Below are 14,170 nucleotides of genomic sequence, written 5' to 3'. Positions count from 1 at the left end.
GCCAGCTGGGAAGGAGGGGGATGGTAGCCTGGCCTAGTTGTCCTTGGTACCTTTATTTGTACCTGAAGTTTTCCGTGGCAGTAGGAGTGAGTGATGGCCCAGAAGATTCCATGGCATGGAAGCACCTATCAGAAAACCTGTGACCACCTTCAGATGCTTCCCTCCAGGCTAAAATGGCCTCTTGAAAGAGGGTAGTTTGTTGAGGTTGAGCCTTCAGGAATCAGTGATAAAGTTATCTTCCATTGGAGGAATATCAACATTGCCTGCAGGTTCTGTTCCCAGATTGAATATCAGAGGAGCTCCCCCAACTCACTGGGGGAGAGGGGAGCATAAAAGTATCAAGATGGCATACCACAGAAGCCAAGAGCAGAAGAGAATGGCAAAGTGATTCTCTGGAGGGTATTTGGGTCCCAGGCATGCACCCAACTGCCACCTATTTTACTTTTGGCCATTATTTATTGAGACTTCTAGGAGGTCTCTCCTCTGGACTATTTTCCCCTTTAGGAGAAGAAGGCAAATTAATCTCTTTAAAGTTTAAACAATAGCTTTCACTTTCTTCAAAAGACTGTGTTATAGGAACCTGACACCATTAATTTAGCAAATGAATTCACCAATATGTATTAGGCATCTGCTCTGTTCTAAATATTCTACCAGGTGTTTGAGGACACAGTGGTTAACAGCTCAAGATCACAGACATGGCCCTGCCCTCCTGGGCTACCGTGGGATTTTATTGTTCTTGCCCACTTCCTTTGTGTGAGCCTCTCTGTGGGCAGAGTAGGGGCTGTCTCCTGAAGCCCTATGGAAACTAAGACCATTCATTACCTCTTTCTGGACCTACCTATACTGAAAGGCCTGCCCCATGGGCGGCATGATCAAATAACCCTCTCCCACCAGCCCTGAGAAGAATCCAGAGGGCATTCACTGCCGACTTGGACAGATGAGCTCTAGGGCAAGAGCATCTTTATTATTATCATTTATTATTATTATTATTATTATCATTATTACCATTTATTTGAAAGAGCAACTCAAGCTCAAAAAGGCGGCCTAGGGGAGTGGCCGGAGCCGGGAGACAAGGCACAGCCAGCAGATCTGGGTGTTTCCAAGGTGCTAATTTAAGCATTAGTTCCCAGCGAGTGGGAGGACGAGGTAGAGATCCCTGCTTGGCTGTTGCTGTTACCACAGCTGCATGGACCAGCCTCCTATCTGGGCGGGAATGTGCTGAAGGGAGTGGCCTCCCCCTACTCCCCATCACACCATCTATTTAATTGGCCTGGCTCATCTCAGCAGCTGAACCAGGTCTGGGCTTATTCCTGAGAGTTCCCTGGGGTCTCTTTCTGTTTCTTTATGAAAGGAACGAGCCATTCTCTTCCAGACCTAGTTCCAGGGCTCGTTCTGTGTCTCCCTCCCAGACAATCCCAAGTGTTTCTCTTTTTAAAAATATTTTTTGGAGGGGTCATACGCAGGGTAGTACCCGGGGGGACCATATGTGTTGCCAGCATTTGAACCAATGTTGTGGCCACAGCCGCATGCAAGGCAGGCGCCTTAACCACAGACCCTCTCTCTAGCCTAATCGCCGAGCACAGTTTCCACCCCCTCACCCCTCACCCCGAGAAACGGCCAGGCATAGGCATTTAGCATGTGTCAGTTCTGTATCCAGGCCACATGCTCACTGATCTGGATAGTTCTGAGCTGTCCAAGCCTCTGTTGAGCAACTGGGCTGTTAGTGTGAGCAGTAGGGATGGGCTCTCTGGCCCCATGGCCTGTCTGCCTGGCCTCTCCGTGCCTTCCTGCAGTCTTGGTCTTTTCTTTTTCTGCAGCAGTGGAAGAAAAAGAGACTTGTTGCCACAAAACACAGTAAAAGCAAATGGAGCTTTTTATCACTTGTCTCAGACAAAGCCCTACCTCCAGTGGTTTCAGTGACCAAAAAATAAATAAATAAATAAATAAATGAAAAGAAAAAAAAAGTTGGGGGAGGGTTAGGACAGCAGCATATGGCACCAAACTGCATCTCTGTATCCCTGAGAGAAGTGCTCTCCTTGCCTTGGGTCTCCCTGAAACCCAGGTTCTCCACTAAGCCATTTACTTAACTCATGAACAGATGTTCAATTTCTAGTGAGTTAAGGACAGAGACAAGGGAGATCTCTTGGGAGGCTAGAAGGTTGGGTTCTGATGGGCATTGGATGGTTTTAGATGTCTCAGGAAAGAGTGGTGATCAGCGGAGGGTCTTCCCAAGAAAGAGTGGCATTTCTCTTTGGAAAAGATAAGAAATACTGAGTCTCTGGCCCTTTGAACCCATAGGCTTGGATAGGGGTTTCAGATTCCTCCTGCCCTCTGCCACACAGGCATGGGGACTGGTTAGGACAGTAATTCCGTGACTGGGCCACAGCAGCAGCTCCTGAAAATGATGGAGAGAAGGCAGTATGGAGAAATGATTTACATGTCTTCCATAATGTATCTCCTTGTACAGTAGTGACAGTAGTGGCTTTTCAACTTAAGGAAAGAGTCTCCTACTGGTTACATGTAATTCTTGACCTAGTCATTTTTCTTAGATTCTAGGAAGAGCGCTCTCTCTCTCTCTCTCTCTCTCTCTCTCTCTCTCTCTCTCTCTCCACTCTCCTCTCACCTCTCTCTTCTCTCTCTGTCTCTGTCTCTCTTTCTTTCTCTCCCTGTCACATAGAGTCTCAGGGTTTTTTCTAACTCATTCCTTACTACACTTCTGTTTCAATAACAGACACTAAAAACCTTTGGTGGATGTTATGCTTAAGACAAGTAGAGGCACTGCAGGATAATGAACACAGCAAGAGAAGAACAAGGTCCTGCAGGGACGAAGGAAATCAGGAAGGGTTCTCACCAAGTGGTCAGTGAAGGGGGTCACTGAGATCTTGGTAACTGGTAATCTTAAAAGAGGACCAGAAGCTTGACAGGAAAGATGAAAGAAAGACAAAAGAGCCTGGAGAAAGGAACAAAAGGATGTGTTTGGAAAGAATGGATGATTGTAATTAAGGGATGAACACGATCAAGTCTGGGTATAGGATTATTACTCCAATGGTGGATGAGAGGTTGGAGAAGGTAAGAATACAGGTTAGAAAACTAATATGGAGCCAGAGAGATAGTACAGTGAGTAAGGCACCTGTATATTCCCCCCAAGCAATGCCAGGATTGATTCCTGAGTGCAGAGCCAGGAGTAAGCCCTGGACATAGCTGGGTGTGGCCCAAAAACCAAAAGAGAAAAAATAAACTATTGCAGAGGTGGTTGGATTCAGGCAAGAGATAATGCATGCTTAGAGTAAAGCAGAAAGAGAGGAGAGGCACACATATGAGTATGCACACATACTCATAGAGTGAAAAGCCTGTTTGGAGGTAGGATGGAGAGACAGAGTCAAAAATGACTCCCAGGGGCTGGAGCGATAGCACAGCAGGTAGGGCGTTTGCCTTGCACACAGCCAACATGACCAACCCAGGTTCGATTCCCAGCATCCCTTATGGTCCCCCAAGCACTGCCTGGAGTAATTCCTGAGTGCATGAGCCAAGAGTAACCTCTGAGCATCGCCGGGTGTGACCCAAAAGACAAAAAAAAAAAAATGACTCCCAGGTTCTGGGATGGAAATTTGGATGTCGAGAGGCACCATTACCATCTCAGGAAATTTGGGGCCTTGTGCTCCTCTTGGCTTTGGGGGATGCTATATGGAGAAGGCTGCAGGCTCCTCTGGTCTCCTGGTGAAGTGGCACCCTTGGGGTGGCGAGAGGCCTAGGAGTCCTGGAAAGCCTAAAAGCAGAGTGACACTGAACCCACAGTCTCGAAAAGGATTCCGAGAAGTATGCTCACCTGCCAGTGAATGCTTTCACTGTGGCCTGTTTTGATGAATGCCAACAAATTGGTGGCAGCAAGGAGCTGTAGTGGCTTAGCCCGCCCCCCTCCCCGCCCCTGCAGTAGCTCTTTGGTGAGGGGGAAATACACTCCTTGGTTGCATGAGAGAATGTTTCTGGCCTGGCCTGCTACCATTATTCTGGTCAAACCTAGGCGTTTCTGACTGGTGGAGCTTTTACGGAGATAGTCTGGAATGGATGTGCGAGTTTACTGTTTCATCTGCAAGTCAGGATGGGAAAGGACATGTATCTCCCTTCTCAGATACCAACCTGGAAAATGGTTGTAAGGGTAGGAACACCACCCAGGTTTGGTGTGCCACAGAAGCGGTCTTTAGGGAAGAAATCATGCAGAGCAAAAGGCCTCAAGAGGTGTGACCTCCGAAGGTGGGGACTTCCATGGGAGCTGGGGTAAACTTTATCAGGCTGTGTCATTTCTAGGCCCGCTGCTTCCTTGCTGCCCTTGACTGACTATAGTCTACAGTGAACTGAAATGTAAGACAGGACCTTATTCACTGGAACCTGATTAGCCTTGTGGACAGTCTCCCCTCCTCGTGGTTGTTGAAAGGGCAGATGGATCCTTGTATCCTTGTATCCGGCAAAGAGATTAGGCAGACTCAACCTCTTCAGGCCTGGGGGCACAGCAGGTAGGGCGTGTGCCTTGCACGCGGCTGCCCCAGGTTCAATTCTCAGCATCCCATACGGTTCCCTGAGCACCTCTAGGAGTAATTCCTGAGTGTAGAGCAAGGAGTACACCCTGAGCATAACCGGGTGTGACCCCGCAAACAAACAAACAAACAAAAAAAACACAACCTCTTCAGGCCTTCCAGCTGACCCCAGGAGAACAGGTCCAGGGAGCCCCAAGCAGGTGTGGGAAGGGGAGAACCAGGCTTCTGCTTGCCCAGAGGTGTTGTTAGTTGAAGGAAGCTAGAGGCATGGTCAGCAGGCTGTCCAGTCATTGTTTCCTAAGGAATCCCTGATGGGAATCTGGCTGTGTGGGTGGGAGGAAGGAAGGGAGGGCGGGAGGAAGGAAGGAAGGAGGCAGAGTTGGTACCAGGTCTGGATCTTTCTGTGCTCTGGAGTTCAAAAATTGGCATATCATCCTCACGCAGTCGAGTGAACTCCTTGGGCTTTAGGGAGGGATTCTGGTAGGAGGCCCAGGGAATCTGGTGTGGAGACCTATAGAAGTTTATCCCTACTTTAAATTCTTAGTTGCTGGGGCTGGAGCACTAGTAAGGTAAGGTGCTTGCTTGCCTTGCACACGGCTGGCCTGGGTTTGACCTCCTGCACCACATAGGGTCCCCTGCCCCTCAGCAGGAGTGATCTCTGAATGCAGAGCCAGGAGTATACCCTGAGCACAGTAGGTGTGGCCCCCAAACCAAAATAATAATAATAATAATAACAAATGTTTAGGTACCTCTTCAATTCAAACTGAATACATATTTGTATTTGTTGTGACTCAGATTGAGAATCAGATGTCAAACTGTGGTTCTTGAGGAGCAGTCTGAAGTTCTGTAATCATGATTAGGGTCATATAAGAGGAGACTTATGTCCATGCAAGTGTTCTTTGATTCATCATTCTAAAGGTGTTAATTATGACAAGAGGCCACACCCTGGTAGAACTGGGTCCAACCACTCTGGCTTCTGGCCTGGTTTTTGCCTGTTTTTGTCACCAGGATCCTAGCTGTCATACTCAGAGTTCAGCTGGCCTATACTTAGGATTATACTATAAGAGGTAATTTGAAACATTAACTGTAGCCAGACTGGGGTGACAACCTTCTAGGGTTTTTTATGTAGTTGACTTAAACATAATATGAACAAACTGAATGATTTATAGTTCCCATATTAACTTCTGGTTTTGTCTTTGTAAGGGAATTAGTGAAGATGTAAGCTAAGTATGCCTTAGCTCAGCATCATTTCCCATAGTATATCCTTAGGATATTAGTCCTTGAGATACTTTGTGTGTGTGTGTGTGTGTGTGTGTGTGTGTGTGTGTGTGTGTGTGTGTGTAGAGGGAATCTGTAGTCAGATTCCTTTGGGAAACATCACAGGGCCTATCCTGTTGAAATGTTTACTAGCATTGCGAAGAATCTGAGTAGTCCCACAGTAAAGAGATCTTTCCACTATATTTTTTGTCTGTTTGTGCCACACCTGAAGGTGCTCAGGGCTTACTCCTGGCTCTGTGCCCTGGAATCACTCCTGGCAGGCTCCGGCACCACATGCGGTGCTGAGGATTGAACCTGGGTCGGCTGCATGTGAGGCAAACACCCTACCCACTGTACTGTCACTCCAGCCCCATTTCTAGCTTTGTTTAACTCCCCATACTTGTATAATTTATCTTTTTTCATTAATATTTTACAGAACCAGTGTGTTTCATGGAATGCTCTTTGGGAAGTGGGCTTAGAAGTCTGTCTCTTTTCTGATCCAGACTGGAACTTCTCAGTTCTTTTGAGCTCTTTCATAACCCACACTATTAAGCCCCACAAGATATGGCTGCTTTGCAGCCAGCTCTGTGGTTGTCAGAGGGATACTCTTAATGTACTTTGGGCACAGGAAGAAGCTAAGGGTCTATTTTTTCTCATGGTACTACAAAGGGAGCTTACTGCCCTTCATGTCCCTTCACTAAATGCTGGTTTGGTGCTTAATTTGGGGCTGGGGGCAGTTTCATTGAGATAAGGTAAGGTAAAGGTAAAGGCCCTCCCGTTGATCGTCGATTTGCTCGAGCGGACCCAGTAACGTCTCCATTGGAGACTTTGTTGTTACTGTGTCTGGCATATCAAATACTCTCGGTAAGTTATACACTTAATCAGTGCTTTGCTTTATATCCTATTAACATGCCTCATTTCTGTTTTTCACCTGTGAGCTGTGCTATGCACTTATATGTTCAGCTAAAAAGAAAAGGATAAGGGTGAGAGTTCAAGTCTCTCATCAGGAAGGATCCCATGGGCCTGAGTGATAGTACAGTGGGTAGGGCGTTTGCCTTGCACGCGGCCAACCCGGGTTCAATCCCCGGCATCCTATATGGTCCCCTGAGCACCACCAGGAGTAATTCCTGATTGCAGAGCCAGGAGTAGCCCCTGAGCATCACTGGGTGTGACCCAAAAAGCAAAAAAATTAAAATAAATAAAGATGGATCCTATCTCAGTTCCCTGACTAGGGGTTACTTCAGTAATTCCTCTGGACCACCATTATTGGCACTCACTGGCCATGGAAGCCTAAGTAGCATTCTGCACAATCACTTTATACTCCCTATTCCAGGGACTTCATTTGGCATGGCTGGTCATTTGGGTTACACACCTTATGCCAATGTCCTGTGATCAGTAATGGCTGCCTAGAGCAGGTGTTCCGTGGCTTGTGAGGCAGAATGCTGTCTCAGTTAGAGTGACATGGTTGATTTTCCACGACTGCTGTGAATTTCAGCAGAGGAAGCAGCAGGCGTCATACTCTGCTCGCCACCCTGGTGTACTGAGTCATCAGAGGTATGCCAGGTAAAGAACAAAGGAATGGAGACTCTCGGAGACCTTAGCCAGCTCAGCAATCTATTTTGTGGAAGGATGGGAAAAAAAAATGGATCTTTTCTGCTTGACCTTCAGCATGGGCTTTTGAAGTAGTGACATGAAGCTAGTCCTTTGGAGATATGACCAGAAAAGAAGGTGAAAGAGGAAGGTTCAAGAGGAGGTCTCACTTGAATGGTTCGCCACGCTTAGATGAAACTATTAAGTCCTTGACGAAAGGAGCAAGACGGAGTAGGCTGCAAGAGGAGGCATTTAAGCCAGCAATTAAGGGGACGGAAAGGCCTTGTCATGGGTTGTATACAGACAGCACCCTTTCTTTCTCCCAGATCAAACAGACCCAGGTTTTGCCTCTTACCTTATTTTTCAGAGGGTGGTTTCAAAATCTCCCACCATCCTTGCTGCTCCTGGTAGATACTTCTGAGTTTCTTACCCCTAGAACTTGACACAAATATGTTTATGTGGGCTGAGCAGTTAATTTCTGTGGACTTTCCTCTGATACTGATATTGTAGAACTGTACTGTCAGTTGAGGTCTTACCATCTTATTTAACAATTGTACCTAGTTTTCTATTGAACTTGGACACATCTGAAATAGGATAGCCCTTTGCTTTTGCCGTGTAAGGTCAAGGCAAGAACCCACAATCATATTTGGGCTTGGCAGGCTGCTCATACAGGTAGGGGGTCCACTGGCACTGGTGAAAGTCAGAACCAGACCACCTTTTGTGTAGTATCACCCTTGTTCTTAAAGAGCTAGTCGGCTGCATTTGGTAAGGAGACTTTCTAGAGGAAAGTCTCTTGCTTGAGGCCTAGTGCTTGAGGCCTAGTGATTGGGTAGACTAAGGTAGACGTCAAAGAGAGCGAGTATTTAAGTAGACAGAAAACTTAATAAAGTTTACCACATGACATAGCCACTCTTGGGCTGCAGTAACAGAAGTATGAAATTCAGATTTTAGGAGGCAGTAGTCCGGCTCTGCACTGGGTTAGTGCTGTCTGACGTCGAGCAGTCAGTGCTGATGTTATCATTTAAGACAGGGAGTAGCTGGAATGATAAGAGTCAAATCAAGTCACATGAGAATAGTTGGAATAATTGAAAGCTGTTTAGAAACAGACAGTATCAGGGAAAAGCATTTCAAAAAATTACTTATTTTGATTTATGTTTTTGGCTCACTACCAGTGGTGCTCAGGGGTCACTCCTTTCTCGGCACTCAGAAATTACTCCTGGCAGTGCTCAGAGACCATAATGGCAGCCCAGATCAACTGCATGCAAGGCAAGAGCCCTACCTGCTGTACTATTTGTCTGGCCCCTTTAAAAAAGTATTTATTTGGGGGTTTCTCCCAAGCACTGCTCAGGAGGTGTGGGGCCCGCTCCCAGCAATTCTTGGCCAACAAGCTTGCAAGGGCCCGAGGACGTGGTGCTGCTCAGTTCTGCTGTGATTACTCTGGTTACCCTGTAGTGTTCAGTGCTTCGGGCCTCCAGTGCTACACCTGGCAGTGTTTGGGGACCATATACAGTGATGGGGACCATATACAGGTCGGCCACTTGCAAGGCAAGCTTCTTGACCCATGTACTTTCTCTCCAGCACTGGGAAAAGCATTTTAAGTTCTCAAATGCCTACACATCTGGAGTTAGGAGAGGAAAGACAGTTGTGTTGCCTGTGGCTTTGCAGGAGGGAATCAGAGGTGAATACACCCCTACCTCTGGGCCCCCTTGCTTCCTGTCTCTGTGGCTGCAGTTCTTAAACAGGGCCTGTGTCCAAGGCATCAGGAAGATATTTTGCCCTCTTTAGAATGCTACAGTCTAAAGAAAAAAGTGAGGAATGCCCTTATAGCAATATACATGCCTCTCTTATGTGTGTGTAATATGAAGATGTTCCCCCAGACCCACTATGGAACTTAGTATGAGCTGTGTTTTCTTGGTTTTCTGTTAATACGTATTTGCCAATGGTTCCTGTCTTCCAAAGCAGATCATAAAATGCCACCTTCTTCATACAGTCTCCTATTTTCTCCACTAAGGCATAAGTGAGATCTCCATTGTACCTGTCCTATGACCCTGACAGATCATCTTCATGTGAAGTTAACGGATACAGTTATCTTAACCTTGACTCAAATTATATTTTTAACGGAGGTGGCAAGATATTTCCATAATGTCTGAACTACCTTGTGAAGTTGACTGGGGAAATCATGTTTGCTTATTTGATGTATGTATGAGCAGAATCCTCGAAAGATAAATAGATTTGGCCATGACACCGCTGAAGGTTGGCACAGCCTCATCCAGATCCTATGTGAGATGCTGATTGCAAGCCCATGATGGTCCCTTCACAACTTGGCACCTAATTAAGTTATTTTTCATCAAGTGTAAAATTCTCCTCTCACTTTTGAGACTCCTACTTTAGGTTCTTGCTATTTCAAATGCCCTTATTTTCTGTCATCTGTGCTAACTTTCTTTCTAGTAGGTCTAACCAGTCCTTCACCTCCTCTCATCAATTAGGCACTTTTGTTAAGAATTCTTTCCCCCTCCCCCTGCCTGTACTGCTACCCTATTCTGTATTTGGGGGTATTGGGGTGAGAGGGGACCCAAGTATGGCTCAGGAGGCTCAGGGACCATTTCCAGTGATTCTCAGCCAACTGGGCATGCCTGCGAGGACTCAAGGATGCTTGGACCCTGTGGATTATCCAGGTCATCCTGGCAGTACTTGAAGGCCTCGGGGGCCACATCTAGACATGTTTGGGGAACCATGTGGTACCAGAGATGGAATCAGGGTTGAGCACATGCAAAGCATTTACCTGAACCTCTGTGCAAACTCTCTGTTCCCCTCCCTTTTCCTAAGTGATCAGCCTTCCCTGACTCTTCTCCTGAGCTCTCATTCAATCCTCCAATCCTCTGGATTTGCACAGCTCGATACAGGTGATCCCCTGACTTGTGGTGTCTCCTGTGATGTCTTGTGGTACATGTCTCCTCATCCCAACTTCCCTTTCAACTACTTGGCAGATAGCATCTGCCTCCTGAGGCACAGTCTGGTGAAGACAGAACTTGTCCTTAAGAGACAAAACTACAGAAACTCAGCTGGTACTTTGAAGAATAAGCAAGAGTGGAAGCCAGGGATATGGCTCAGTGGTAGAGCTTTTGATGCCTGTGTGAGGCCCTGGGTTCGGCTTCGCATACCATAGTGAAACTCAGTCACTGCCAGTAGTGACCCCTGAGGCCCAAACTGGAAGTAGCTCCTGAGCACTGCTGGATATGATACAAAGTCACGGTCACAGTCCTCCCGTTGTTCATCGATTTGCTTGAGCGGCCCCAGTAACGTCTCCATTGTGACACTTGTTACTGTGTTTTTCATATCGAATATATCACGGGTAGCTTGCCAGGCTTTGCCGTGTGGGCAAGACACTCTCGGTAGCTTGCCGGGCTCTCTGAGAGGGGCGGAGGAATCAAACTCGGGTCGGCCATGTTGGCTGGATGCAAGGCAAACGCCCTACCCACCGTACTGTCGCTCCAGCCTTATTGCTTCTCAGCCTTTTGGCTAAGATCAAGTGTAGTGATACAAAGTAAAAAAAAAAAAAAAAGAATAAGCAAGAGTGGAGAGGAGGTGGGGCTGGAGCAATAACACAACGGGTAAGGCATTTGCCTTGCATGCGACCGACCAGGGTTAGATTCTTAGCATCCCATATGGTCGGTCCCCTGAGCACTGCCAGGAGTGATTCCTGTGCAGAGTCCTGTGCATCGCTGGATGTGACCCAAAAAGGAAAAAAAAGAGTGGAGAGGAGGAAGTAAGGTGATGCTAAGGAAGGGACCAACAGACTTCGGAGATGAGGAAGATGAGTGGTGAGGGGAATGGAAGGTACATGCAGGGAGTTGTGGGAAACTCACATGGATGCATGGACTGGGGCACTCATCCACTACTTAAAAATTACATTTTACATTTTGAGTATCTGCTACATGCAAGACTATGCCAGACACTGGGATATCTTTATAGGCTGGCAGGCCAGTGGGAGAGGCAGATACCAAGCAAGGTGCCCAAACACAGTTACACATACAAACTGAAACAAGCAATGGAAGAGATAAGACCACACCAGTATGGAAGAAACACTATTAAAGCCTCCCATGTTCCCTCAGGGATATGTCAGGTGAGTTGCCTGTAATATTCAATGTCAGACCACAGGATGAGGAGGAGCCCAGAGCTCTTCTTACACGAAGAAAGTAGCGAGAGAGTACAGGGGTTAAGGCACTTACCTTGTATCCTGTCCATCCTTTTCGAATCTTTAGCACCATATGTGATCCCCCTCGCCCCCAGCATGGCCAGGGGTCACTCCTGACCACAGACAGCGCTAGGACTAGCTCGAGAAACCAGAAAGAAAGAAGAAAAGTGACATGCAGCTTAGAGAGCTGGATCAACAGGTGGAGTGTGTACCGTGCATGCAGAAGCCCCAGGTTCAATCCCACACCACACGGTGGACAAGCACAAAGCAGCCCCCAGGCAATGCTGGGGACAGTCCACGGACAAAAGAAAATGAACACAAAGCAAAATAAAAAGCGACTTGGCTTCCTGCTCTGAGCTGAGTTGGCCCTGTGATTCTCTCAAAAATTGGTCTTCCTCTCTCCATTTGCAGCATTAGCTAAGTTTTTAGGAATGAGGGACCATTGAGAGGACATGGAAAGGCCAATTCAGTCCCTTTCCTGTTGGTAGCATCGCTCTGCTGACCTGGTAGCTTTGTTAATGGAAGTTATTAATAAAACAGTTGACTGTGAGTGGGCATAGAAAAAGGTCTGTGCTGGTGGAGCCCCTGCTGGGCTCACCTCATAGAACTTGCACACTTCGTTCTGGAGATAGAAAATGTATCCTAAGCTTTTGTGGAGCGGAGTTCCATCCTGGATAGCCTGTATTTCTAGCATTAGGTATGGAGTTCACCTTCTCCTTACCGTAAAAGTCAAATGCTGTGAGCTCTTGTACCCCAGGGCAGAGCTTCCTATGGTGGGGAAGCCAGCAGCAACATGATGCGAGGATTACAGCAGCTTGGAGAGGCACCTTCTTTGGGTCCTCTGCAAACCCTGACGGGATTCCCTAAGGATAGCAGCTTCCAGGAAGTTTTCTCGGGGGTCAGAGAGATAGTTCAGTGGGTAGGGCATTTATCTTGCATGCATCCGACCTGAGTTTAATCCCCGGCACGTTCCCTAAGCTAGTCAGATCCCTGAGAAGTAAGAAGTAAGCCCTGCGTACTGCCAGGTATGATCCCAAAACAAACAAAAAGAAAGTTTTCTCTGTATCACCTGGTCTGCTACTTCTAGCCCTGACTCAGAGGAAATCCTAAACTCAGAAAAAGATCAAGTGGGGGTAAAGATATGGAAAGGTGGTGGCAGCCAGTGGGGGGGGGGGGGGGGAGGAGGGAGAATTACATGAGTGAAGCAGGTGGGCCAAGTTGGACTGTGATATTCAGAGAAGCAAACATTGGCACCAAAGGGAACCAGTAAAGACCCAGAGTTTCGCCATCTGTCAGCTTCTGACAGAGCCTCCTGTTTCAGATCCTTCATTGGCTGGTCTACTGCAGCAAAGCTGACTCCAGGAACACCCACGGCAGGAATTGATTGGAGTATCCTCGATGGGGTATGAAAATCAGGGTGCTCTAAAGAGGGCAGTGAGCCCCAGGGCAGGAGCTGTGCCCAACCCGGGTAGAGTTGCCTGGGTACATTCTAGCCCTACAACTTTGGTTGTTGACCATTGGCCAGCCTCCTGATCTCATTCAAGTTGTTGATAGAATAAATAATACATGAGGAAATTAATTGAAAATTGCTTCATCATTTCTGAGCTAAGGGTTGACAGTGATTCTAAGGGACTTGGTCATTTCTTTCTTCTGTCGGTGGCTCCCAAGAGAGCTTTCTCAGGAGAGGGTGAGATGGAGGATTCTTTCTGTTGACAAAGGAGAAGAGCACCCGGCCCCCCGGCCTCCTTGTCAGGGTCTTGGTGGAGCTGGACTGAGGTGGATGTGCTCTGAGCGCCCATTGGTTCCCAGGGGGAATGCCATTGGGTGGGCTGGGGCTGGAGGTGGCTGTGGATACTACAGGTCCTATCGGCAGAGGGGGGTCTTCCTGGGGAGCCTCTGCTAACACAAGTGCAGGGGACCCTGCTGCCGCGTCAGCATCCTAAGACCAGTTTTCTGGTCCATGTCACTACTGTTCTCCCCACAGGTCAGTGAGCTAGAAAAGGAGGCCGTTTCCTGTCTGCTGACCTTCTTCAAGTTTTTATATTTTTGTCACGAAACTTTTCAAACATACACAAGGTAAAGGTAAAATGCAGGTAAAGAATGACTCCCCAGTGCTCATCACCTACAACTTCAGCAGTGATCAACTCGAGGCTAATATTGTTTCACCTATACCTGCGCCCACTGGGTTGTTTCAAATCATTATTTTATCTATAATCTTCTGTACTCTGTGTTGCTGAAAACTGGTAGTTAGATCTCAAGGTCTGAGGAGATTCAGACCCAACAATCAAAAAACTTTTTTTTAAAAAGTAGGGCCCTTTCCCAAGTCCTGTGGGGATGGTCACTTCCAAGGATTGCTCAGCCCACTGGTTCAGGAGCCTCTGGGGCTCTGCTGGACCCATACCGTAGCTGACAGTGCTGGGGGTGGGGGTCAGGGGCAGTGCGGTGCTGGGAATAGAACCTGTATGTGTAAGGCATGCACCCCGTCCTTTAGAGCTATCTCCTGGGCCCTGATCTAACTTTGCCTGTGAAGGACACTTCTGAGGCGTGCCATGCACTTCCTACCGCTCCACACAAGGAGGTTCGGGACAGGTACTTG

The 14,170-nt window shown here is 47.5% G+C and overlaps 1 protein-coding gene across 10 annotated transcripts in view; it reads left to right on the top strand.

The window, feature by feature from the left end:
* The window catches only part of FAM219A (family with sequence similarity 219 member A), a 52,839-nt gene that overhangs the window by 2,372 nt on the left and 36,297 nt on the right, over window positions 1–14,170 (top strand). For 2 of the 10 annotated variants that reach the window (XM_056117269.1, XM_056117265.1), the window contains exon 2: window positions 13,559–13,667. The exons of the other annotated variants lie outside the window; for them this stretch is intronic. In XM_056117269.1, the coding sequence (XP_055973244.1) occupies window positions 13,662–13,667 (6 nt within the window). In that variant the 5' untranslated portion in view covers window positions 13,559–13,661. The remainder of the gene's footprint in view (window positions 1–13,558; window positions 13,668–14,170) is intronic. 10 annotated transcript variants of the gene reach the window in all.

The sequence above is a fragment of the Sorex fumeus genome, unplaced genomic scaffold, assembly GCF_029834395.1.
Source record: "Sorex fumeus unplaced genomic scaffold, SorFum_2.1 ptg000034l, whole genome shotgun sequence".
Taxonomy (NCBI): Eukaryota; Metazoa; Chordata; class Mammalia; order Eulipotyphla; family Soricidae; genus Sorex; species Sorex fumeus.
Note: the sequence above shows the minus strand (reverse complement) of the source record. Positions and strands in the feature narration are given on the sequence as shown.